Below are 27448 nucleotides of genomic sequence, written 5' to 3' on the forward strand. Positions count from 1 at the left end.
TCCCACTCAACTCCCAGTATCCAGGCTCTAAACCACCAAACAACATACTGAAGCATCCCGGATACTTCCTGATGTCCCTAAGGGCCCTCCATAGTATTGCAATCATTTCCTCCACTTTCTAGTCAATGGTGAAAAGAAGAGATGAGAAAGATTTTCCAGAGGAGAGGAAAGGAGAGAAAAGAAGGAAATAAAAAATAAAAGGAAAATTAGAAGGAAAAGGAACAAGAAAAGCCATCATGTTCACCTGTCTTCCCTTCTCAGGCCCATATCTCTCAAGCACCTTAAAAAGATAAGAGAATATAAAATATACCATGAAGTTATCTGCCAGAGATATATGGAAGCCTTCCCTACACTCATCCTACACTTATCACAAATAAAAGTCATTTATCATTGGGATTCAATTCGTCTACTCAGCATCCCCATCAAGAATTATTTTTGTTCATTAGGAAGTATTTGGTTTTTGTGTCTCTAACGATTTATAAAATGTAGAGCAAAACCACAATCATTTTATGACTTTATGCTAATATAAATTTTCAAATTATTATAGACATAGTATTTAGATAAGTCATCTCTGAGGAAATACATAAGATGAAATTATTTTTTGTCCATTCATTCAGTGTGGTTGAGGGGAAGGAGCATAAGACTTCAAATCCCTAGCCTACTACTATGTAACAGGTCACCTCTAAGACACTGAGGAAGCACTGGACATCACCAGAACTCGGTTTCCTCATCTGTAAAATGAGAGTTCTGGACTAGGTGACCTGAAAGTCCTGGCCCTTCCAGCTATGGTTCTTTGATCCTCTGAACATTCAGTAACTATGTATCAGATGGCAGCTGTATGCAAGACACTAAGTGAGGGATTAGGGAAGAAAGAAGTGTGAGACACAGACCTTGCCTTCATAAAACTTACAGTTGGGTAGGGAGATGCACAAATGAATGTATACAAATCATTATGGCAAAGGGCAGCATGTGAAAGCATAAAAAGACACAAATAATAAGTTTACAAGATCATTTAAGGCAAGACTAACCAAGGAAATCTTTATGGAGGAGAAGGCATTTGAATTTGGCCTTGAAGGAGAAGTACAAATTGAACAGGTAAAATTATTAGCCCTGTGCTTTAAAGAAATCACAGAAAGAGGAAAAGGGCCTAGATTATAGAGTTCTAGATTTGGAGTCAGGAAGAAGAAGTTTCAAATACTGCCCAGACATTTAGTAGGTATGTTTCTCTAGGCAAGGGGCTTTATCTCTGAGTATCAGATAAGAATTATCTACAAAGTTGTGTTATCAAATGAGGTAATATATGTAAGTGGCTTTGCAAAATATGAAGGTGCTTTATAAATAGCTATTATTATCATTGTAGATGGGTTGGAACTGTGTCAAATGAGATTATGTAAAACTATATCTAGAAGTAAAAAGAGCCATCAAAACATGTGCCTTCAGAATCCTCTAGTTCTTCCTCTCTTTTAGGGTCAGCAGTAATATGTTGATAGAGGTCCATCCAGGAACCAGTCAAGAAGGCCTGGGTTCCAACCCTGACTCAGATTCATACTGGCTATAGAACCACGGGCAAGACATTGAAACTCTCAGTGTCTCTGACAACTCTCAAAGACATAAATTGGGAAAGGATTACTGATGTATATTAATGGAGGGTATAATTTTATCCACACTGATGGAATAGCTGAGTGGTGCAGTGGATAGAGCACCAGGTCTGAAGTTGGGAAGACCTGAGTTGAAATCCAGACTCAGAAACTGAGCAAATCACTTAACCCCTGTATGCCTTAGTTTCCTTATCTGTAAAATGGGGATAACAATAGTACCTACCTCCCAGAGTTGTTGTGAGGATCAAAGGAGATAATAATTGCAAGGCATTTAGCACAATGCCTGGGATATTAGCTATCATGATGATGATGATGATTAACTCTCAGATCTAAAAGTCCCTAAATTCCCTTCATGACCCCCTCCAAACTCATCTTTTTAACTACATGACAAAGAGAACAAGAGAAGTCAACTCATTGACACTATTTGCAGCCTTAAACTTCCCTTTGTTTAGGTAGAACATGCTTTTACTACTCTACCTAAATTCTGGAGAAAGCCCTCATACCTTACAATTATAGTCATGTACGTTTCTGAGCCCAAGGAGAGGAAAAACACCATTTACAAAAGGTGAAATCTCTATCGGACAGTTTTAAAAAGATAACAAATGGAATGATGCATCCCCAAAAACCAGTCATTTGTAAAATGAGGGAGCTGGACTCAGTGGTTTCAACAGTTCCTTTGAAGGCATCATTCTACGATTGTACCAAGTGCACATAAACAGAAATTAGCAGACTTCTGGGCTCATACAAGTTTAGAGCAGAAGGGACCTTAAAGATTATAAAGACCAAACCATATCTTTTTTATTTTTCAAATAAAACAACAAAAATGTAGAAAGGTAAATAGGCTTGTCCGTAGTCAATGGCTGAGTCCAGACTAGGACCCGGGCTTCCTAGCTGGGCATCTTCAATAGAATGTAGTCACAGAAAATTTTGCCTGTAACAAAAAAAGTTGCCATGTTTTAACTCTATTGATTTACTACACCATAGATAGATGAATTTAGTACTAGTAACAAGTATTACATGCTTTCTGTCATAGTGGGTCATGTTATTTTTTCCTCATTGATTATATGTCACTGAGATCCAGAAAAAGAGCCCAGACCTTAGATGAGGGCTGGAGACTGGAGACTTGCTTCTATTTCTAGACGCCTTCATTTCCTTTCTATTTTACTTTTAGCCATTAGTTAGACTATCCATCAATCTGTGCATCTCCCAGGAAATGAGAGGGGCTGAACTATTCACTGAGGTGATCAGTATCACGGTTTGGTCACAAATGAATGCGTGTGACCTGATTAACTCCAAAAGCGACCATCAAGGCGCAAAATAAAAAGAATGTTGTGCATTTTTTAAATATTTCCCTTTGCCCCTCCTACCTCAGGTTCTCAGGAAAAAACAAAGGAATTTAAATGCACAGTGGCCACAAAATGAATGAATTCAATTAAGAAGTGTAAAATACGCTCTTTTTGGAGCCAGAAGACCTGGGTTTGATTCCTAGCCTGATACTTATTACCTGTGTAATTCTGAATATGTGACTCTGTGAAAATGAAAGGGCATCAAAAGTGTGACCCCATGAGGCCCACATCATCATCCTCATCATAGTTAACACATCTAGTGATTACTCTGCACTGGGCACTTTACAATTGTTATCTTATTTGATCCTTACAACAATCCTAGGAGGTAAGTGTTATTGTTCTCATTTTACAGATGAGGAGACAGAGATAAACAGAGGTTAAGTGACTCCCCCAGGGTCATATAGCTAGTAAGTGCCTAAGGTCTGATTTTGAACTCAGGTCTTCCTGACTCCAGGACTGACACTCTATCCATTGGGCCACCTGCAACAGTCCCTAGTGCAGAAGGAATGACATTAAAATGTAATTGGGAAAGATTTTATGATAAAAATAATAGAACATAGGTGATGTTACACTGTGCTTTTCTAAGTCAATGACAGGAATCCTTATATTTCGTGTGGTTCCCCAAGCCTCCCACCCCACAATGCCATTTGAGCTTAATATCACTGGAGTAGATGTGAGGTCTTTTCAAGCTCTAGATATGCATGACCCTACAAAATAACTAATATCTAAATGCGCAATTGCACTTTTAACACTCTGAAGCTTTGGCCTGATCTTTAAAGTGCCTCAAAGAAATTATTGACAATAGTGGCACCCTGTTATAGCACGACTTTTTGATTATGAAGATTTGGATATAAGGAATCCCAACATGTCCCTTAGAATACAACAACATGGAGTTGTAAAATCATAATATAATATGATTATTGTTTAAAATGAGGGCTAGTGCTCTCTTCTAACACCAATATTATAAAGGAATTTCAGTGACAGTGGAGTTGCTTCACCTCTGCTTTTGTATATTCAGTGCTGAACACATAGTAGGTACTTAGTTAATATTTGGGGATTGAAAGAGCATGGGATTTGGTGTCAGAATGTGGGTTCAAATTATGGCCAATGTTTACATGGTGCTTTAAGAATGGAGAAATACTTTAGATGTTATCTCTTGATTCTCACATTAACCCTGTGAGGTTGGTACCATTATTACCTCCATTCTGCAGATAAGGAAACTGAGATTGAGTCCTTAAGTTTACCCAGGGCCATACAGCTACTAAGTGAGAGCCTGAGGTGAGATGTAATGTCTTTCTGCCTCCAAGTCAAGTTCACTAAAAGAGTCATGCTTCTGTTATGTCCTGGTTATTCTAACACAGACAAGTCCCGTTACCACTCAGTTTACCCATTTGCAAGTTAAGGGGGCAGGGTTGGACTTTTGATCTGTAAGGCCATTTCTATCCCCAAATCCTATTTAGCATATATTACCCCATATCCACGAGCACTTGGATATGTGCTAACCTAAGCTTGGCATTTACTTACATTAGAGCCTGTGGTGGAACTGACAAAAAGCACCAACACTACCTTTATGTTGCTTCTGGAGAGTTGCTAGGTAATCTGGCCCAAGTGAAAGTGACAAAAGAGCCCCCAGATTGGCAGGACAGAGAGCTTTGTTTAGGGGTTTAATGAATTAAACTGAGCTGTATTCAGTCATAGAAACCTAGATCTAATGCTGACAGATAACATCTATATAATAATACTTTAAAGTTTGCAAAGAACTTTACAATTATTGTATCATTAAATCCTCACCACACCCCTGGGAGGTAGGTGCTATTATTAGCCCTATTTACCAGATGAGGAAACTGAGGCACAGACTTGCCCAGCCTCACAGACCTAGAAGTGTCTGAGGCAAGATTTGTATCGAACAAGTCCCGGGCTCTCCACCTAGCTGACACTTGAGCTGATAGACACCACAGAGATCATGTAATTCAAACCTTTTATTTTACAGATGAGGAAACTGAGGCCCACGGAGGTCAAAGCAATTTGCCCGAGAATTGAACCCAGATGTCATTTACTCTAAGTTCAGCTTTCTTTCTACCGCACCACGCTGCCTTTCAAATCACATCCCGCCGCCGCAAATTACACAGTAAAGTAAACAAAACACAGCCACTCCATCCACCTCACCCTCCCAATCTCCTAAATCTCCCCAGCCTGAAAGTCTAGTCTGGGGAATGAGTATAAGGAAATAAACTGAAAAAGCACAAAGTTCAGAGCCGGTGATGTTGATTATGATTGGGTGTGTGGGAAACGCCAGAAAGACTGCAAAACGATAATATTCGCTCCTTTGACGAGGCGCAGCCCCGGCCAGAATCCCGAACCTAAAAACCAGGTGGTCCCAGATCCGCACGCTGCGTCTCTACAGCATATCTCTGGGACTCTGCTGTCCCAGACAGGCTGCACCCTTAGGAAGTTTGCACCAAGTGAAGAGTCAGCATCGAAACAAACAGCAAACAGCGCATCGCTCCCGAGGTGACAATGATTCCCATCTGTCAACGCGATCGCCCTGGAGTGCCAAGCTTGGGCGGGCATCGTGCTACCGACCCTTGCCCGAACCAAGGCCAAGGCGAAACCCCGCGGGCCTGCCAGCCGGGGATGCCTGGCGGGTTATCTCTAGGCAGTATCCCCCAGCCTCCCTCCGCTAGGACTAATGACATTTCCAGGCGCACGCCCTCCAGGTGCGAGAGGGGCCCCGCGGGAGCCAGCCCGGTCCCTCCCTGCGCCCAGGCAACAAGTTTCCCAGGCATCGCGTCGCGGGGAGGAGGGACACGACACTCACCGTACACCATGGCCCCTCCAGTTTCGTGCAAGAAACGGAATCGGTGATTTTTGAATAACCATATGGTGAGGATGGTCAGAATGAGAAGGAAATTAAAGACCAGCAGCTCCACGGCGCCCTGGTGTTGAAACTGGGACTCCTCTTTGGGGGACAGGAATCTGAGGCTCCCCATGCCAGCTCCTGGAGGGGCTTGCCTGAGCCAGCAGCCAGGATGGAGGCGACGCTGCCTGCTCGCTCAACAACTTTTGCAAGAGAAGTCTGGGGCTGAAGACGTACGTCCTCAGTCTGCAACCACATCCACTTAGTCGCAGCTTCGAGGCATACCGCCCCAGCTTAGTATTCAGTTGCATTGTAGTTACAACTTCCTGTTTCTCTCTTAAAGCAGCCTTGTCTCATTTTGTTTTTTAAATTTTAAGCTTCAGAGTAGTATGACATCACTGAATTTTACTATCTTTAAGCCATGTGGTCCAGAAGAAGCATTTCGAATACTGCATAGCTTTTACAAATGAATGTTTTGGGATCTTATGTAATTCCCAATTATTTCAAAGAGAGAGGTCTTCCTCAAAGGGAATTTTTTTTTTAATTGCAAAGGGTTTCCTTTTTTCTTTTCTTTTTTAAGAAAGTTGGTAGTGAGAACAAGTGGAGTCAAGCATTTGGACAAAGATTTAAGTCCCTCTTATGGCAGATAATGACTGTGCCACTAAATTACTTAACCTCTCAATGCTCTAGGCACCTCTCTAGGATTATAAATTGAAGAGAAAGGGCTGGTTTTTATTGGTACAGAGACTTTTCTCTACCTGCAACTTCCTAGGTCAGGGGTTCTTTATCTGGGGTCCATGGGCTGTGTGAATTTGGAACTCTTAATATTTGGTAATTGTATTTAGTTGTAATTGGTTTCCTTATTTTATGTGTTCTATTTTAGGCACTTAAAAACATTATTCTGAGAAAGAGACCATAATCTTCACCAAACTACTAATGAGGTCTATTTTACACACACACACACACACACACACACACACACACACACACACACACACACACACACACACACACACACGCTCCCTGCCCTGTGCCAATGAAAACACAGATTGAATCCCTAACCTCTTCCCCTTTTAAATTATTATTTTTCCAAATCAGAAGAAAGACCTCCTTGTTTGAACAACATTTTCTAAGGTCCGAAAGTCAATACCTAAATCTAGGATAATGATTTGAAGCTTAATAAAGACCTCACAGGCCATGCAGTCCATCCCCCTTGTTTTACAGATGAGGAAATTAAAATGCAGAGAGGTTCTGACTTGCCTAAGATAGTCACCTAGGCAGTAAGAAGAACAGCTAAGAGTTCATTAGGAGCCTGGTTTCTTCCATTCAGCTAATTAATTCACTCCAAATCCAGTGAACTTTCTACATCAAAAGACCTCTAATCATGCATCCTAACGCACAAAAAAAATTTGTCCTCCCCAACAAGAAGTCATGGATGATTACTGACTTGGCCCAGGTGTTGACCACTTGTCATAGTTTTTTGTTATGTTTTTGTTTTTGGTAGAGAAATGAACCTTTACATGCTCCATGTCCATCTGGTGATTTTACATAATTAGTAGCATCTAGGGCAGTATTTCTCTTCTGAGCAGGAATGCCTAAAGTAGTTGAGTTTTTGTTAGTGTACAGTGAGAGTATAGACTGAAACTTCTCTGTGACTTAGATAATTGAGAAATCTATTCGAGTAGATAGAAAGATGGAAGAGTGGACTTTGGACTTCTGTTGTACTTTCACTAGTATTGGCTCAAAGAGGGAATGATATGCACAATTAGTTAAATATGAAGTAATGACAATGAAGTACTATCAATACTAATATGTCTAATACTCATATATATATATATAATAGTAATATATCATTGGATTCTTAAATGAGAAGTTAAATGAGTTACAGGTTCATGACCAAACAAGAGAGCAAGAGCTTTATGAAATATAAAATAAATGATTTTGATTATATTAAATTAAGATATGTTTGTTTGCACAAACAAACCAATGCAACCAAAATTCTAAGGAAGCAGAAAAGAGGAAAACAATCTTTACAAGTATCTCTGATAAAGGCTTCATTTCTCAAATATAGAGAGAACTGAGTCAAATTTAAAAGAATACAAGCTATTGCCCAGTTGATAAATGGTCAAAGGATATAAACAGGGAGTTTTCAGATGAAGAAATTAAAGCTATCTACAGTTTTAGTAAATAATCCCCAAGGAGACAGGGGAACTACACAAATGGTAAGTGACTCACCCAAAATCTAATATCAGAGACAGAATTTAAACCTACATATTCCTGGTTCCAACTCTAGCATGTTATCTACTTTGCCCTTGTCTCTGGGCCAATTTTAAAAAAATGAAAATTCCCTTATTCTTCACTCTGTTCCCAACATATTTTACTTTTCCTACAACTGTATTCCTTGGTTAAATTGAGACAAACAAGAAAGTTTTTTTTAAAAAGCATTTATTTGAAGATCAAAAAAAAAGCAGACATACTTCTCAACATCACCTCTATACAGTTACATTTCAAATCAGAGAGGACTGTTGCGAGAGTATTCAGACCCTGGGGAAGACTGAGTCAGATTAAAAGCCATCATCCTTGTCTTGGGCAATAATACGATGGCAGACCTTGAATGAAATTATTCCTCTGGAATAAACGAGTTCTTTTAGAAAGTACTTCTTTCTGAAGGAAAAGTATCCATCCTTGTTAACTTGGTCCTCTGTGAATTAGTTTTGAATGCTAAAAAAGAAAAAGATTGAATTCTGCTCTGAGGAAAATTTCTTCCTGAATCAATATTCTCAACTGTTTCGTTCATATAATTGACAATAGAAAGCAACTGGTTCTTTACGATTGTTGATCGAATTTTTCTACTACCTTTGGTATATTGTATGCATATATGTTGATTGTTCCTTCTCAAAGAGGAGCAAACTGACATCACTATGCTAGAGCTAAGTTTCAATATATCCAGTTGTATCCAATTAAGTTTCAATGTGGCCAATGAGACAAAACTCAGAATGCATACGCGCGCACACACACACACAGAGTATCTAGGTGGCAAAGTCAACAAAGCAGCAGCCCTGTAGTCAGGAGGACACAGAGATCAAATCTGACCACAGACCCTGGCTTCGTAATTGTAGGCAAGCCATTTAACCCTGATTGTCTCTAAATATATGTGTATGTGCACACATATACTGATTTATAAACTTCTCTTTAAGATATTTGATAACTACATTTCAATATAATTGATTTCCTTTGTAATTCTATATATTTTATTTTATGCATTTAAGGTCACTATTATGAGAAGTCCATATGCATCACCAGACTGCCAAAGGGGGCCATGACACACCAGAGTTTTAAGGATAGTTAGTGGTCACAGGATTCAGGAAGACTTGAGCTCAAGCCTTGCTGTTGTGACCCTGAGCACATCACTTACCCTCTTACTTAAGAAGTTTTTAAGAGAAGAAGCTGTCTAGTGGGTGCTGACCTACACTGATAGAAGGCATATCAGAGATTCAACCACTATACCTAATTGTCTCTGTCCCAGGTGTCTGTTAGCAAATGTCAGTGACATAACATTGATTACAGAATCATGTAATTTAGAAATATGACATAAGGGATTCATTTATGAAGAGGAATTCAGATGAGTGAGCAAGCATCTTCATCTTCCCCCCACCCCCAAATCAGCTCACTGATAACTGGCTCATCTACCCAGAAAGTCTGGCTGCTTTTCGATGTCCAATTTCAATATCCAATCCAAGTTGACTTCCTTGCTGATTCGAACTTGGCAGGATATTGGGTTCCCTGCCCCAGATGTTCCCCTCACACACTCTCCTTTTTTTGGCAAGCACTTCGATGATGACTAATAACTAATAAGCAGGCTGTTTTGAAACCTGTCAGCTCCAGTTCACTATGGTTTCGTCTAGCTGCTCCAACAAGTTCTGCCTTTGTAGTTTTGCAAACCAACAAGTTTGGTCTTGAGTTTTCAAATTTACAAGACATCTCCAATTTAGAAGGCAGCAAGTGTCTGTGGTTTTGTGATAAAGCCACTGAGCGTCATTCTTCCTCTGACCATACGTTCTGCTGGTTCTGCACATGAGAATGCCTTCCTTTGATCGGCTTTAGTCCTTCTCAATAGTTCCCAGAAGCATCTAGGCATCTTCATATGCTGGCCATCGCTTGCCTTCATCTTGCTACCAACTAATGTTGAAGTGAAGCAGGAATGTTTTTGCAGGCCCTGTCGAGGGCAATGACTGGTTTTTCTCATGTTGAGGCTTTGGGGATAGATTTTAGGATTAATAAAAATAACAATACATTCATGAATAAAAGAATTATGGATCTAAAAGGGATTTCAGAGGCCGTTTAGTCCAGTTCTCTTATCTTATGAGAAAAAATGACACCGAAGGAGATGAAATGACTTTTCCACAATCACATCAGTGGTAATATCGAGAGGGAAGATTCGAATTCAATTATTCTACTTTCAGAGTTGGTAAGCTTTCCTGTATCCCAGGCTACCTCCTATTTTAAGGTCTACATAGCCCTCCTCTTCCCAACAACCCTGTTATATGGGCAATACAAGGATTATTGTCCCTATTTTTACAAATGAGAAAACTGAAACAGTGGGACATTGTGATTTGCCTGAAGTCAGCAAGTGCTATACATCTGAGGTAGGATATGAACCCAGACCTTTGACTCCAAGGGCCTCACTACACTGATTACATTTCACATTGTGAGATTCAGTTCAGTCATTTAGCTTGTCATAAACTTTTCAAAAACTGATTGTCATCTCTGTGTTAACTTACCCTGCCCCCAGATTTGTGTCATTGACAAATTCAGTTAGGATGCCATCTATGACTTTATTCAAGTCACTGATAAAAAATGTTAAACAGCACAAGGATCTCTAAGGTACTTTTTAGCTCTAAATCTTATGATGTTAACTGGTGGAGTGGGGAGAGAGGAGATTAGAAACAGGAAATTTAGTCTACACTTCCACATGGAAACAAAATTATGCTTGATTAATATAGTATTTAGCATTTATATAGCACTGTAAGGTTTACAAAGCACTTTTATTATCTCACTTAATCCTCACAATAACCTTGCCAGGTAGGGGCTATTTTTATCATCCTCATTTAACAGATAAGGAAATGGAGGCAAAAGAGATCAAGTGATTGCCCAGGGTCACACGACTAGTAGGTGTCTGAGGCAGCAATTGAGTTCAGGTCTTTGTGATTAGGCACTGAGTTATTACAGTGGATAAAGTGCAGGGTCTGGACTCAGATGTCTTTATGAATTCAAATCCAGCCTGGACACTTAGTAGTTGTTTGACCCTGGGTAAGCTACTTAACCCTGGTGGTCTCAGTTTTCTCATCTGTAAAATGAGCTAGAGAAGGAAATGGCAAACTGCTCCATTATCTTTGCCAAGAAAATCCCAAATGGTGTCATGAAGAGGCAGACATGACGGATTAGCATTCTATCCACTGTGCCATCTCTCTCTCTGTTTGTCTCTCTGTCTCTCTCTCTGTCACTGTGCGTGTGTGTGTGTGTGTGTGTGTGTTTGGATTTCTCTCTCTGTCTCTGCCTCTGTCTCTCTGTCTTTGTCTCTCTCTTCTCTAGACCTGTACCTCAGTTTCCCCATTTGTAAAATAAAGGGACCAGACTTGATCTCAAAGTTCCCTTCCAGCTGTGATTCTGTGATTCAATTACTTGTTAAGAGTTAAGAGATGCATGACAATTTCACATATTGAAAGTCCTGGGATATCAGTTTCTCATGGAAAATAAAAAAAACCTCTGTTTTCCATTCAAAAATATCTGGTTACAGTTTCTAGGTACCAAAAGGAGTTGGAAGGAGAATTTGGGAGCATCCAAATTTCATAAATGCAGGAACAATAGAAGTAAAGAGGTAAAGACTAGCTAAAGGGAAGTGAACTTGATAAATTCAGACTAAAAAAAGTTTATAAAATCCCAAATATGGTTTTGCAGGAAAAAGTAGTCCTATTGAATTCTATCTACCATGTAATGTTTAATTTTTTTCATTTAAAAAATTAAGGAGAAATTTATTTTCACACTTAGTGAACAATTTAAAAAGAATAATTCCATTTTTAGTAATAGTTGACATATACATATATGACACCTTAAAGCTTCATAATGGTTTATATTATCTCATTTGACCCTCACAGTACTTCCTGTGACTTCTTTATTATCCTCTTTTAACCTTATTATCCTTATTTTATTTATTTTAACTTTTTATCCTTATTACCTCTTTTAACTAATGAGGAAACTAAAGCTCAAAGTAGCTTAAGAGATTTGCCTGTGTCCCCACACCTAATAAGAGTAGACAGAATTTGAAGCCAGGTGTCTTAATCCAGCATTCTTCCCAATATACTGTCATCTCTTACATATTAATAATAATTCAGGCATAACTAAAATATTCATCAACTATCAGGATTCATTGACACTATCATTTATAGTGATAAAAAGATCCTTGGAAGTCATCCACGATCATTCCTTATTACCCATGAAATCCTGTAATGATTTCAGCTTTGGAAGAAATAGTAGGAATTTAATAAATGGTTGTTGGATTGATTTAGACAAGAAAAAATTTCCCCTTTACAATATCCTTAGCAATATCTCTTACTAAAAGAACCAAATGAAATGTAATCTTTGCTCATTTTTATTAAGCCCATTAAAGTAAAATCCCTTTACTAAAAGGGATTACAGCTCGACAACCATCATTTAAGTAGAAGCTGCTGCAGTAATAATCCAGGGCTGAGAAGATGAGGACCTTCACCTGGGTGGTAGCTTTAGGAATGGTGAGAAGGCTATATGACGTATATGCAAGATGTTATGCAGATAGAAATGACAAGATTTGAAGTCATTTATGGGGTGAATACAAGAAAAGGGTTGAAGATGACACAGAGGCTGAGTACCATGTTGCCATTTTTTGACAAGAAGTCTGATGGTCACCTGGATGGTTCATCTGGGGGGAAGACTTTCTTGATTCCCTCTAGTGCCTCTCCATTATCTATTTTGGATATAATTAATATACATATGTAAATAAAATGGAAGTTTCCTGAGGGCAGGGCTATTTCATTTTTGTCTTTGTATACCAAGTACCCAGCACTGTTCCTCGAACCTGGAAGGCGCTGCTTATTGATTTATTCATTCAATGTCACTTCACCCTCATTTTTTAATCTCCCCCTTGATTATTCCCTAGTTATGATATGTGTTATTATGGGGCTTTTTTATTTGTATTTTTAAATTTTATTTATTTATTTTTATTTAATTTTTAACTTATGAAATAAACCAAGTATTTCTGTAACATAGTATTAAAAAAAGATTGCCAGTGAAACTGGAAATCTATTATGTCCAACCTGTATTCCTTTTAAACATATAATAAAGTTATCATGTAAATTTCTTTCTTTTCTTTTTCAGTCCTCCCAAGTCTAGAGACGTACAGACATAAACATACATATATATACATATACACATATATACACGTATAAACATATATACATATGTGTTTATAAGTCCGTATATATTATATAATGTATGTACATATATATGCAAAATCATTCTGTACATCTATTTATCAGTTCTTTCTCTGGATGCAGATAGCATCTTCCTTCATATGACCTTTGTAATTAATTTGGGTATTTATAATAGTCAAAATGACTTATTTGCTCAAAGTTGTTCTTAAAGCAATATCCCTGTTACTGTATTCAACATTTTCTTGATTCTGTTCATTTTGCTCTTCATTTCATACAAGTGTGTCCATTTTTTTATTTAAAAAATTATCTTGAGTCTCCTGTATGAAGAGTTTTGAATGAATTATTAAGCTTACTCCCTCTGTGGCCTCACTATTGCTTCATATGTTTTCAATCCAGTAGATGTCTTTTTTTAAAAAAAGTTATTTGCAACTAAGAAAGTTGAGTCATGCATGCTTAATCCAGCAATTATTAAATGGAATCTGAGGATGCAACCAAGTCAATAAAACCAGATATGGGGCAGATGGAGCAGCAAACTGGCTTCAGACAAGCCCAGTGACCTCTGTTCATCTACTTCATTTTAAATCTCTCTGAAAAGAGGAGTGGAGAAGGTTTACTAATGATCAATAAACATTTATTAAGTTCCTACTATGTGCCAGGGACTGTACTAGCAGCACAGAACAGTCTTTTTCCTAATTAGAAGCCTTTTTTTGCAGGGGTGTGCTGGAGTCAACTCTAACCAACTCCTCAGTGGTTAAATGTTCAGTGTAAGCATTTGTACCATTGAAATGGGAACTAAGCAAGTCTTGAGTTATTGTCTTGTTAATTGTTTAGACTTGAGAAAGTGGTGGAGAAAATGTCAATATTTCAGATTAAACTTTAAAATGTTATATGTACATTTTTTAATCAGAAAATTGATTGTTAAACTCTTTGCCAGTATCCTACTGGATCATTTATTCATTCAAGAAAACACATTGGATACCTACTATGTATAAAGTACTACTAGAACTAGGTGTATTTACAAAGATGAGTAAGATAGTGAGTCCATACCACGTGCAATCTGTTATGGGTGACAGAGTCATGCATTTGCAAAGTCTGTGATACAGGTACATATACCAAGAAAGGCAACGATAAAAAGAAAAGTCCCATATACACCACATTGTGTATAGCAGCACTTTTTGTTATAGCAGAGGACTGTAATATTTCCATTACTGGCAGGTGGAGGGAACATTTCAACCTTTGAGAATGGCATAAGCATGGAACATGAAGGTGGGGATGCAAACAATTCATTCAAGGAACGATAAGTGACCTCTTAAACTCATGGTTGGTTCTGCATTCTCATGAAGAAAAACCAATGAGATGGCATTCATTTTCACTGCATATCGTAAGGTAATAAAATCACTAGGATTCTATTTCCTAAGGGAACTGTCAAAAGAGATTCTCTTGTAGTAAAGTACCCAGAGCCTAGTTCACATCATGATTTTACTGGTAAATTCGGCTTTCTTATAAAGTGGTGAGTTTAATACTTATAATATTTACCTTAAAGATGTTAAAAGAGAGTATCTCATGTCTAAAGTCACTTGTTTGGAAAATTTGAGTTTAACTGTCAAAGGATTATAGATTTAAAGCTAGAAGGGCCCTTAATTCACCCTCCTCATTTTACAGATGAAGTAATTGAACCCTATAGAAGTTGTGGCCCAAGGTTGTTGTAAGACACAGAGGTGAGATTTGAATCTCTATCTAATGATTCCTAATCCAGCATTGTGTCCACCATACTACACTAATTAATATAATTCATTAATAATCCTGGCAGAGTAATGAGAAATTTTCCTTCCCTTTATCTCATAGGTTGTTGAGTGATGGAATGAAAGACTTTCAAGCTTTAAGCCATTAATATAAGTTCTATTGACCTGCTGCAGGGACTTCAGTAGGATAGAGGCTTAGGTAGTAATGGCAGAGGTGTGTGTGTCTGTGTGTATGTATGTGTGTGTGAATGTGTGTGTCTGTGTCTGTGTGTGGTGAGGGAAATGGAAGTTTCATGGGGGTGCATAAGGAAACAGCAACATGGCAGAGGGTGGAGTACAGGACTTACAGTCAAGAAGACCCGAGTTAGAATCCTATTATACTCTTACAAACAGGGAAGCAAGTGCTGTAAAGCACTTAAAATTTTGTCAGACATCAAAGATGCTAAGGTCATCCACTGCATCCTAGATCATCACCAGTTGCCTGATTTTCATTATGCCTCTGGACTTTGATGACTGAAAGATAGTGAGGCTGACGTCATGCAGCTCTGCCTCACTTAAATCCTGTTCACTCAAAAGTCAAGACCTCACCCTGTGATGTCATTGGTCTTCTGAAAATGAAGGGCAAACCACAACAAACAAGGAGCCTCTGGGCAAGTCACTTAACTTCTGATTGTAGTACCTATCTTTGTAATTTTGAGGATAAAATGAGATCATTTCCATGAAGCACGTTTCAAACCTTACTATATAAATATTGTCTATTATTATGGTAGTGGGCAGCTACTGTGGTCCTCTTCAAGAACAAAGGACAAACAACAACCTGTGAATAGTATGGGCTGCCTCACTAGGGACCCAATTGGGCAGCACAGCTTCTGCCTGCCTACCTTCCTTCCTTCCTTCCTTCCTTCCTTCCTTCCTTCCTTCCTTCCTTCCTTCCTCCCTTCCTTCTTTCCTCCCATCCTTTTCTCTTTTTTTCTCTCTTTCCCTTCCCTTCCCTTCCCTTCCCTTCCCTTCCCTTCCCTTCCCTTCCCTTCCCTTCCCTTCCCTTCCCTTCCCTTCCTCTGTCTGCTCTGTCTGCTCTGTCTGCTTTGGTCCCATACATTCATGGGCTAAATTCAGTCCTTCAAGAGATTGATCACTTTGAAGGAGAGACAGAATCATATTTTTCTTTTTTGGTTTATTATAATCCTATCCCAGAGACCCATGAAAAATTAGTCTCACGTCTAACATCTCCTCAAAGTGGATAACTGAAAGATACTTAATATATGGTGTAAATCAAGTACAATATAGCTATTTATTTCTTCCTGAAAAAAGAATGTTTAATATACTTAAGACCCATAAGTGTTCATTTACAGAAGAAAAAAAGACCCTTAAATATGCAACAGCAGAAAAACTAGGATGATTTCCTGGGAGCCTGATAATTAAAACATGAAGATGTAGCAATTTGCAGAATTCCTCAGTAGACATTTGCATTTCCCCTCAGACCTCCAGTGCTCAAACAAGTCCCTCTATGTCCATGTCCTCTGTGAACTAGGCCTGGGGCTCCTCTGTTTGTCATTCGTTATTTTCTCAAAAAAAGGCATCGTTGCGGAACGCTCAAGTACTACTTGTGGAACCCAGGCATTCCTAATGCACCAAGTTGGCTACTGCTTAAAGGTCTATCTCAGGATCTTAATTTAGTCACCTCTAATCAGGCAAAGAAACATAAAGCAGAAGAAGCAGTCAGAGGTACAAGATTCAAACTAATCTGTCTGAGCCCCTGTTCTAGCTGCTCCAGAGCTGCCACCCTACTGCCAGGGTAGAAGAAGCCATCCTATTCCCCTCCTTCTGATGGGAAGTCCCAGAATTATATGATGCCAACTGGAGAGTTGAAGGAAGAGGGAGACAGAGAGGAAAGTCATTTTTTAAAAATCCAAACTTTTATCATTATAGCAGGACACAGAAAAACTCTCTTTCCTCATAGAGTTATTCTCTTTTTTTTCACTTAGGACCTATAAGAAAGGTAAAAGTACAACTAGGTGATGTGAATGATATAAAAACTTAGTCTAATTTATATTTCTGGGTAACGTCAAAGTGAACCTCCCAGTAAGGCTAGCTATGTGAGTCATAAATTGGCTGTAATTAAAACAACAACTCAGTGATGAGCTAGGAATTCTTCCTTTAGCACATTACTTATTTTCCCACACAGACAGAAGGTCCTTTTATAATTGTGGTTTAGTAAGTTAAACATTACAGAGAAGAGTCTCCCTGGGCAGAGATGAAGAATTGCTCTTTTTTTTTCTCCACAAACAAAGATGAACCTTTTTATTTTTCAGTAGTCAAACTGGTTGCAGATAAAATTCATTTTCCATTTTGTATAGAATACTTTTTTAAAATAAAGTCCTTGTGCCATTTAAAATATTAATAACAGAAGTTTAAAAGCATGTTAGAAACAACCACCAAATGCCATTTTAAAAACAAAAATTGAATTTTCACTTTCATCAAATTCAATTCCATATGCTTATGTTTAATTCCACAAGCAAAAGACTTGTGGCTTGTGGAGTAGGGTGGAGAAGAAGGCCTAGCTCTAGGCTCAAGTGAAGTGGATTCAATCCTGGTGAAGCCTGATTCCAGGGAGTGTGGATTAGAATTTTCTTACATTTTCCTGATTCTCCTGACCAATCTTCCTTGGTACACTCCTCCCATTAGCCCTTCCCCTTTCACCTTTTCATGGGATAAAGGCACCAACCAAAAACCTGCAGTCATGCATAAGAGACCAGAGCAATTGTGTTCATCCCCATGGAGCTAGAGCAAATGTTCCATGGGCTTATCCCTATTCCATAGATAACATAGATTTGTTCCTATCATTGTCTTTAATTAAATAGCTGAATTTGTGGCTTGAGTCAGAGAAGGTTAGAAGAAAGAAAGGTGAGGGGATAGACTTGAAGTAAGAAGGACAGGCCTCTAGCCATGCATGTATCTGCCTGATGTCTTGCAAATAAACCAACAGAACTCTAAGCTGAAACGGAAGGGGGCAAAGAAGGAATTACCTAGCTACACACACCAATCAAGCTACTCAGAGCCACAATTAGACATAATTAGAGCCATCCCTAAGACTGCTGCAGAGTGGGAAGTCTGGAGGGCACAACAGCATCTTGGGGGTTTCCCTTACCCCGACCTGCCTCTGATGAGGAGGGCATGAGCACATGCTTTGTCCGACTCACCCCTCAGTTTGGAAAATATACACGAAACAAAGTTGTTCTCTTTCCTCACCTTCTCCCCTGCCTGACCCTGTCCTCCATAGCAGGGGTTCAGATTTGTACTATATTGTTCTTTCTCTCCCCAGTGGTTAGGTCATTTAGAAGAAATAGTTCCATCCAGAGCTACTTTCTTTCTAATTCCTTCTCCAGTGGGGATGGCAGCCTCATTCTGGGATGGGATTTCTCCCCAACATGGACCATCATCTCTGGCACTTCCCAGAATCATAGAAACATAAAGATATCTTGGACTGTCCTCCCTACCCCCCATCCCTATGCCCACAAGCCTAGTGAGTCTCCACCCCTATCCCTGGCTCCAGATGCAAAAATCCCTAGTGACAGCTCTGTCTGCAGTGTAGACAGAACAGCAACAGAAATGCACAGAAATGAACAAGGATAAAATTGGAGCCAGTCTCAGATGTCAGCACACAAATACACAAATTATGGGTTACAAGTAAAGTGAACTAGACATCTTTTTTAAATTTTATTTATTTTTAATTTACAACATTCAGTTCCACAAGTTTTTGAGTTTAAAATTTTCCCTCCTCCCTTTCCTTTTCCCTTCCCCAAGATGGCATGCATTCTGATTTACATTCAAATACCAAACATATTTTCACATTAGTCATGTTGTAAAGAAGAATTATAACCAGTGGGATGAACCACAAGAAAGAAGAAAGAAAACAAAACAAAGAAGAGAGAGAGAGAATAGTCTGCTTTGATCTGCATTTGGACTCCATAGTTCTTTCTCTGGTGTGCATAGCATTTCCCATCATGAGCCTTTTGGACTTGTCTTAGAACCTTGCATTGCTGAGAAGAGATAAGTCTATCAAACTGAGTCATCACACAGTGTGGCTGTAACTGTGTACGTTGTTCTTCTGGTTCTGCTCCCCTCACTCAGCATCAGTTCATGTAAGTCTTTCCAGGTTTTTCTGAAGTGTACCTGCTCATCATTTCTTATGGGACAATAGCATTCCATTACATCCATATACCACAATTTGTCCAGCCATTACCCAACTGATGGGCATGTCCTCAATTTCTAATTCTTTGCCACCACGAAAAAGAGCTGCTATAAATATTTTTGTACATGTGGGACCTTCTCCCACTTGTATAATCTCTTTGGGATACAGCCCTAGAAGTGGCATTGCTGGGTATGCACATTTTTGTAGTCCTTTGGGTATAATTCCAAATTGCTCTCCATTGGATCGGTTTACAACTCCACCAACAATGCATTAGTGTTCCAATTATCCCACATCTTCTCCAGCATTTATAATTTTCCTGTTTTATTGTGTTAACCAATCCGACAGGTGTGATATGTACCTAAGAGTTGTTTTGATTTGCATCTCTCTAATCAATAGTGATTTAGAACATTTTTATACGACTATAGATATCTTTAATTTCTTTCTCTGAAAATTGCCTATTCATATCCTTTGACCATTTATTAATTAAGGAACGAACTAGACATCTTAATGCAAAGAGGCAAAGTTAGCATTCAAGTTATCACTGAGACAGCACAATAGGGCTCTGGGAAACTTTATCGGTCAGGCACCAAGCATTTTTTAAGCACTTTCTAGGTGTCAGTTATTGTGTTAAACAGTAGGGATACAAATATAGGTTGAAAAAGAGTTTCTGCTCTCAAGTGGTTTAAACTCTAAAGGGGAAGACAACCTTTAAAAAGAAGTTGAAAAGGAGGAGAGGGCAAAAATACTGATGCAGGGGCATGCAGGAGGAGAAGAGTCTGAAGTAGAGTTGGGCCAAGAATGAAGGATGTCTGGCCTTGGCCCTTCCTCCAAATGAAAATTCCAGAAGGAACTCACCATTGAGAGAAAAGGACCATAAGATGGAGAGGTGTTCCTGTAAGAAGGCAGAGGAGACATGCTGGATCAGTCTGGAGAGTTTGAAGCAGAGACAAAAGTTGTGTGAATTTTATCTTATGCAAAAGCAAGAGGGTTACTCAAAGTGAAGCAAAGTGGCATTGTGAATAATTATTATAGGGACCAGAGCTGAGAGAAGCAGTGATCACAAGAACCTTTACGATTTCGTGAAAACAAGTCATGCCAAACGAACCTAATTTCTTTTTTGTCATGACAGCATTGTAGATAAGTTCACCTAGATTGTAGCAAAGCACTTGAAAAAGTTTCCCATTCTCTTCTTGTGGACAAGATGAAGGAACATAGATTGGACAGGAGTGAAGTGGACACAGAATTGATTGAATGGTTTAGACCCAAAGTGTAGTCCTTAATGGTTCAATGTAACTTGGAACAAGTTTGCTAATGGAGTGCTGTAGGGATCACTATTTGACCCCATGACAAATATTTTCATCAATTACTTGGATAAAAGGCATAGATGATGCACTTATCAAATTTTTAGCTGACACCAAGCTAGGAATGATAACTAATATGTTCAGTGGCAGAATTGGAGTTTAAAAAATCTGATCAGGCTAGAACAGCAGGTCAAAGTATCATATCTTTGCTGACTAAGGACCAGCCTAGATAATTATGGAGAGGCTATAAATGTCTGTTGATTGACTTGTATTGGAGAATCATAGAAAAATACATACATAACATCAACCAGGATGCTGTCTACTTATAAACATACAGCTCATAATACTTTTAATTTTATATTAATATTTTATTTTCACATCACCTAAATTTCCAAATATATATGTATATACACACATACAGAGAGAAGACTATGTATATGATAGGGGGAAGGTAAATATATTTTGCTGCAGAAGGGAACCTCATAAGACCTCCCTGCCTCCCAGCTCTGCTGATGTAGTGCCATCCAAAGAACTTCCTCTCGCTGCATTTAATTTCCTTTGCCACTAATCCCGTCAAACTCTGACCTCACCAAAGATTGTTTAGCAATCTGTATCCTCTTTTGTCTCATGTTTTAAGAAAGTTCCTCTGATCCAACCCAGATTTAGAGATACTCTTAAGCATTTGATTACTCGAATGAGTTCAGGATCTAATCAATTTGGGTGTTCCCTCGAACGGGGCGTAGATGGACCTCTATACATGCTATCCCATTCTGTGCCACCCTTGCTCATTTCCCCCACAAAACTTGTCAAAGAATAGTTCCATTCAATATGTAAGAGGCCTTCCTCTCTTTCTCCTGACCTTGTAAAGGTCACCATGGGTGGAGCTGGCTGTCTACTTATCACCCTACCCTCACCACAGAAAGAAACAGCCCATCTTCTCTTCCTGTATGCATTTCCTGGATGATAATCTTTTACACTTCAAGGTTTCCCATAAACCTTCATTTCATGTTTTTTTAGGAAAAAAAAAACAGTTAAGCAAAGTTTCAGATGATGTGACTACAAGTGGGAAGGATAACTTTCACTTGAAGAAATATTGTTTATTTGGTCAGGAACGAACAAAGCACCCTGATTTCCTAATTAGCTCTTGTAAATATTGAAGAATCTCTCCATCAACTGGCTTGGATTATTCGAATCTTCCAAGGCTTTTGACAGTCTCTCTCTGCTAAGTAGTTAATGACCCTACACAGGAAAAGAGGAGGGGGACCATAGCTCTTCAAATCCTCAGTCATTCATTCCCTTAAAGACCACTCTTCATTTGGGCAGAGGAGGAAGAAGAGAACGTTTGTACCACCGGATGGTGGTTTTGTATTTTCCTGACATAGCTACTCACGATGACTGTTTATCAAGGGAGAGAGGGGTTTAAAGTTGTACTGTTGGAAGGAATTCCCACAGCAGTGAAATCATACAGCCTTACATGTTCTGAAGGAAGTTGGGTGATTGAATTATACAACCTTAGTTGATTGCCTGTCTTTTGATTTTCTGTGACCAAAATATATGTGTGTATATACATATGCATATATGTGTATATATGTATTTGTATGAGTGTGTGTATGCATGTATGCGTGTATGTGTGCATGTGTGTGTGTATTACCTGATAATCAAACATCTACTGAGGAATCTCTCAGAACTTAGGCAGATCCTTAGGCAAGAGACACAGTTGTCACCAAGCCTCTACACAAACCTTCTGACATTAAGGGGCTTATTAGAGCTTACATTCTCCTATTACAGCCATGGAAATTATAGCCACAGTTCCGCCATGAGGAATCAGAATAAGCATGCCACTCTATACTAGGGTGAATGACAGTAAAAAAAACAAAGTCAAACAAAAAACTAAATGAACAGTGACAAGCAAGCACGTTTAGCTTTTAAATGCCGCCTAGAAATTGTTTGTCATATCAATGATTTCAGTTTCAAAAATACATTTTAACACTGCACAGTGACATACATGAAGATGTTTAGTACTCATTCACACACAGCACATTTCTGTTGCAAACACATTTTAAATTAATAGAATTATCTATTTCATTTGATCAGATAGGTTCTAAGATCATCGTTCATTGTTCCCAATTCTTTTCTTTTATGAGTAATAATTTCATTCATTGAGCAGAAAATACAATAAATTCCAAGTAGAATAGTGAAGTATTGACAGGAGAGTTTTTATCTGAACTGACACATGAGAATTTGTCCTGTGCCCAGCCCCTTCTCTCTACTCACAGGCCTTAGTTTGTGCCTCATTGGCCCTCACCTGGGCTATTGTACTCACTCTCTAATTAGATCTCCTGCTTCCAGTCTTTCCCCTCTACTCCATCCTCCAATGAGGATGAATGACCATATTCAATCATGAATGTGGACAATATTCAAAGACAAAACAACGTAGGTAAAAGCGACAGTAGTATTAAGCTTTACCAGACTGCAGAAGAGGTCTATGACATATAAGAGGCTAAGAACCCCTGATTTAGATTCTGAACCCACCAATCCTTACACATACTATTCCCCATGCCTGGACTGCTTCCTCACCCTGGCCTCTAAGAATTCCTAGTTCCTTTCAAAGTGTATCCCAAATGTCATTTGCTTATTAAACGAGGACTTTCCTGATCTGCCCCTCATTTGCTAGACTCCCCCTCTATCAAATAACATGTATCTATTATGTATATGATGTATATATATAGAATGTACATGTTATCTCTCACAAAAGAATAGAAGCTCCTTGAGGACAGAAACTATTTAATTTTTGTCTTTGTAACCATAACACCTAGGACAGTGCCTGGAATTTAGTAGGCACTTAATAAATCACTTATAGATTGATTGATGAATTTTATGGAAAAATCAAGTTCTAAGAAATGAACTTTAAAAAAATAGCTAACCTTTACATAGTACCTATGTACCAGGTCCTGTGCTAAGCACTCCAAAAACATTGTTTTATCTGATCTTCACAACAACTCTAGGAGGTATAATTATCTCCATTTTTACAGATGGAAAAATTGAGCCTGAGGGAGGTTAAGTGACTTGCCCAGGATCACAGAGCTAATAGGTTGTCTAATGTAGGATTTGTGTTCCCATCTTACTCCAGGTCTGCTGCTCGATCTACTGTGTCACCCAGCTGCTAAAATAACTAAGTAGCAGTTTTGAGTATCATGAATGACAGGGACTTTTGGTGAGTTTATAACTGGGTCCAAATCTCAAAAGAGAATAGTATGTTTGGAAATCTTGTCTGCAAGGTGGTCCAGTTGTCCACAATCTTGACTAGTAATATTAGAAACTCTAAATGAATGCAGATATTTGCTCACCATTAGGATTTATTTTTTTAGGAAGAAGAGGTGGAGTCATGTGAATTAAGTACCATAATTGATGCATATTTCCAGATGTGTGTTCATCCTTCATTGCCAAAGAAGATCATGCCATCTGAGAAATAACGACATGACTTGTGCTTGACTTTATTTTGAGTGAGGGAGGGCTGTGCAGGTCACCAGCCTCACTTCTACTCCAGAGCCATCTAAATCCAGTGACCTGATATTCATCAGGATGACTAGAGATGACCCAGGATGAGGCAACCGGAATTAAGTGACTTGCCCAAGGTCACATAGCTAGTGAGTGTCAAGTGTCTGAGGTAAGATTTGAACTCAGGTCCTCCTGACTCCTGCACTGGTGTTCTATTCACTGCACCCCATGTGGTGCTGCCCCCATGTTACCAGATAAATAACCCTAGAAGTAGCAGTGAAGAGTGGGAGGGCTGGATCATTGATAGTCAAATGCCCCAGGGCAGTGACTGTTCACAAGACCTAGTCAGGGACACTACTATACTGGTGCCTGCTACATAATAGGTCTTTTAATAAGTGTTTGTTAAATCAAATCAAAACACAAAAGGAGAATCCACACCTCAACCCCTCTCCTCACCCCACCAATACTTTTGGTCTTGAAGATTTGAGGGGTACAAAACAACTATAATTTTTACCCCTAAAGGGAAACTACTCTTTCTCTTTGGTTTTTATTTTTGTTTTTTTCCTTTTATGAAGAAAGCAACTACAACAAAAAGAAGCCACTTTCATACTTCTACTTTGGACTCATTCACACTGCACTATTGAATTATAAGGCACAATCATTTTAAAAAATTCTGAGCTCAGAAAAAATGAACCAATTGACCATCAGTCAATGCAGACTGTGTTGAGTTCAGCGTGGTATCATTTTCACCCAGGCCTGCTTTTACAAGTTATTGCTGCTCTTAGAGGGGAGTAGGAATTCACTCCCAAAGTAGTTAAACTTTTGACTTCTAGAGGGGATAGAGAATGACATTTCACGGTACAGATCTAAATACAGAGGTGTATACTTGTTGAATTGAATTGATTTAGGAGAACATTTTAAGGAGGAGTAACAGCTGCATCCTATCCTTCATTCCTTCTAGCTTGACATTTTAATAGGAACAAAACAAGTGAAATTTTCTGGAACTTCTTTTGATGGCATTATATCGTTAAGCTTTCTTTCACTTGCCCTAGCAAACATCTCAACACATGCTGACATTAACTGGTTCTTATTTAAATGGAATTATGCTTTAACATACTTCAGGAACATAAATATTTATATCGCATTTTAAATTCATCAAATTTTCTAGTCTTAACTTTTTTTTAAAATCCCTCCCATGACATGGAAGTGTAACATTTGATCTATTCTAAAATCATAACAGGAGGAGACACACTCAAGGAAACCACAGACATGCGATGAACTAAAGAGAAGTTCACAATTAGAAAAATCATTGACTTGGGTTGAATTTTACTTACAATTGATTATTTACATAAATGGAACTTTTAGATAACTCTCCAGGACCCCAGTAGCGTGAATAAAGATAAATCGGATCCCAATGCACTAGCCCTTGAAAGTGATGTGGGGGAGGGGGGGGGAACCAGTTGCTTGGAGTGTTTGCTTTGTAAAAAGATATTCAATACCCCAGTCATTCTCTGAGGCATTACATCACTTTGGCAGCCCAGGAGGAAACCCTTTTTCTCCTCTCATTTCTACTTCCACATTACTTTGTGTGTCCTATGGGACTAGTATTTGTACTTCACCTTTATAATTGAGTCAGGCTCTCATCTTTCTGAATGCTGTGTTTCAGCAAAAACCAGCATTACTGTGAGATGATATTGGATTCAGTTTTCTTCCAGTGTCACGGTCATTGGCTTAGAAGCAATAAGGAAATTAACCCAAGATGTATAAACAGAAATCCAGGCTTCTATGTCCTTAGTCCTCTGCTCTATTTTCACTCTCCTAAACTTCTTATTCTTTCCTTATATACACATCTCCTTGCAATATGCAAATTCTTGGATGATTTTTCTCCCTTCATCTAAACCTAGTTTCTCTTGGACCTAATATCAGTTATAAATGGAGACTTTTTTTTTTATCACTTTTCATAAGCAATCTACTCATATTCTGTCATTCTTCTTTCTCTTTTCTTCTCATTGTGAACTTTTCATAATTTTCTCACTCTCCTTTTCCTCCCATTTCTTCTTTTGTCTTGTCTTTCTCCTTTCCTTGATAATCCCCAATCTTCCAGTATAATTTAAGAGAAAATATTCTACATGGTGTGGCAGGGAAGTCAGCTATGGGAACACCTTAAAGAATCAAAAAGAAATATGACTTAAAAACACACACACAAAGCAGTAATTAGGTTGGTGTGACTGCTATTTTTCCCCAGGGTGCTGGGAGCATTTATCATCCCTTGGAAGCTAGAAACAGAACTTAACACCTAATAAGCAAGAATATTCTCCAATGTTTAATTTGATCCATGATCTCATAACTGGACCATACTCCTTCTAATCACAAGTCTTCCAATGTGATTCATTTCCAACCAAGAATGAGTTAAAAAAGCAACCTACCATTGGCATTTTCTGTGAGTTCCTACACTACCCTGCCTGCTCCTATATCTCTCAACAAAGAACCTACTTCAAGACTCTTGCCCCAACTGTAGTTTGTGATGATCACTCCAGGCAGAAAATTTCAATTACTGCTCGGCAGAATAATTCTTTTGATGGTGCTAGTAGATATAATGCCATTGGCAGTTACTGGTACATCTCAAATTGAGTCAAGTCAGGTCAAGTCAATGTACATCCACTGAAAGGCCTGCAGTACTAATCTTTTGTATTCCTGTAGGAACTACTTTATGGATGTGCCTGGATGGATACAGAAATGTAATCTTTCGCTCCTGGCTGTTGAGGAGTGACTATCATTGCTAACATGGCTTCATAACAGACGATTTTTAAGGGTGCTTTGAAATATTTTTATCCCTCCCAAAATCTAGCATAGTACTCTCTGCCTGTAGGCATTTAATGATTAGTTGTTTAATTCAGTCAGACTGAATTGATTGAGATGATTCTAAAAGTTACATCATATCCATGCCCATCTTTTCCTAAGGTCCTGGTCCTCTTTCAATGACTGTCTGTTGCTATTTGACTAACACTACCTTGACGTATCACCAACACCTCAAATTCAACAGATTGAAAACTGAACTAATCACTTTTCTTCCTAAGATTTCCTGGGCCATCATTTCCTCCATTCTTCCCAATCATTGGGCTGTAATTCTTGAGCCACACTTGTTTCTTACTTCTATCTTCCCCTCACCCTCACACCATCCCCATTCAATTAGCTGCAAAGTTCTTTTGTTTCTGCTGATTCAATATCACTTAGATTCTGTTCCTCCTCTCCATTCCCATTGTTATCACAATAGTTTAGGTTTATATCCCTTCTCACTTAGGCTACTGTCTATTAACAGGTCTACTTTTCTCCTCTCCTTTCTTTCTATAATTCTTCCTCCATAATGCTACCTGAGTAATCTTTCTAACACATTCCTCTTTGCCTTCCATGTCACTCCATTACTTTAAAAAAAACTGCTGCCCATTCC

At 38.7% G+C, this 27448-nt stretch overlaps 1 protein-coding gene and 1 long non-coding RNA gene across 2 annotated transcripts in view; both read right to left on the minus strand.

The window, feature by feature from the left end:
- Nucleotides 1-6092, minus strand: part of SLC9A9 (solute carrier family 9 member A9) — a 727593-nt gene extending 721501 nt beyond the window's left edge. Inside the window, exon 1 of the mRNA XM_072618220.1 lies at nucleotides 5763-6092. Within this exon, the coding sequence (XP_072474321.1) occupies nucleotides 5763-5934 (172 nt within the window). The 5' untranslated portion in view covers nucleotides 5935-6092. The remainder of the gene's footprint in view (nucleotides 1-5762) is intronic.
- Nucleotides 6093-8275: 2183 nt separating this feature from the next.
- LOC140511686 (uncharacterized) overlaps nucleotides 8276-27448 on the minus strand; it is a 52340-nt gene continuing 33167 nt past the window's right edge. Inside the window, exon 5 of the long non-coding RNA XR_011969634.1 lies at nucleotides 8276-8522. This is a non-coding gene — a long non-coding RNA (uncharacterized lncRNA). The remainder of the gene's footprint in view (nucleotides 8523-27448) is intronic.

Source organism: Notamacropus eugenii, chromosome 6, assembly GCF_028372415.1.
Source record: "Notamacropus eugenii isolate mMacEug1 chromosome 6, mMacEug1.pri_v2, whole genome shotgun sequence".
Lineage (NCBI taxonomy): Eukaryota > Metazoa > Chordata > Mammalia > Diprotodontia > Macropodidae > Notamacropus > Notamacropus eugenii.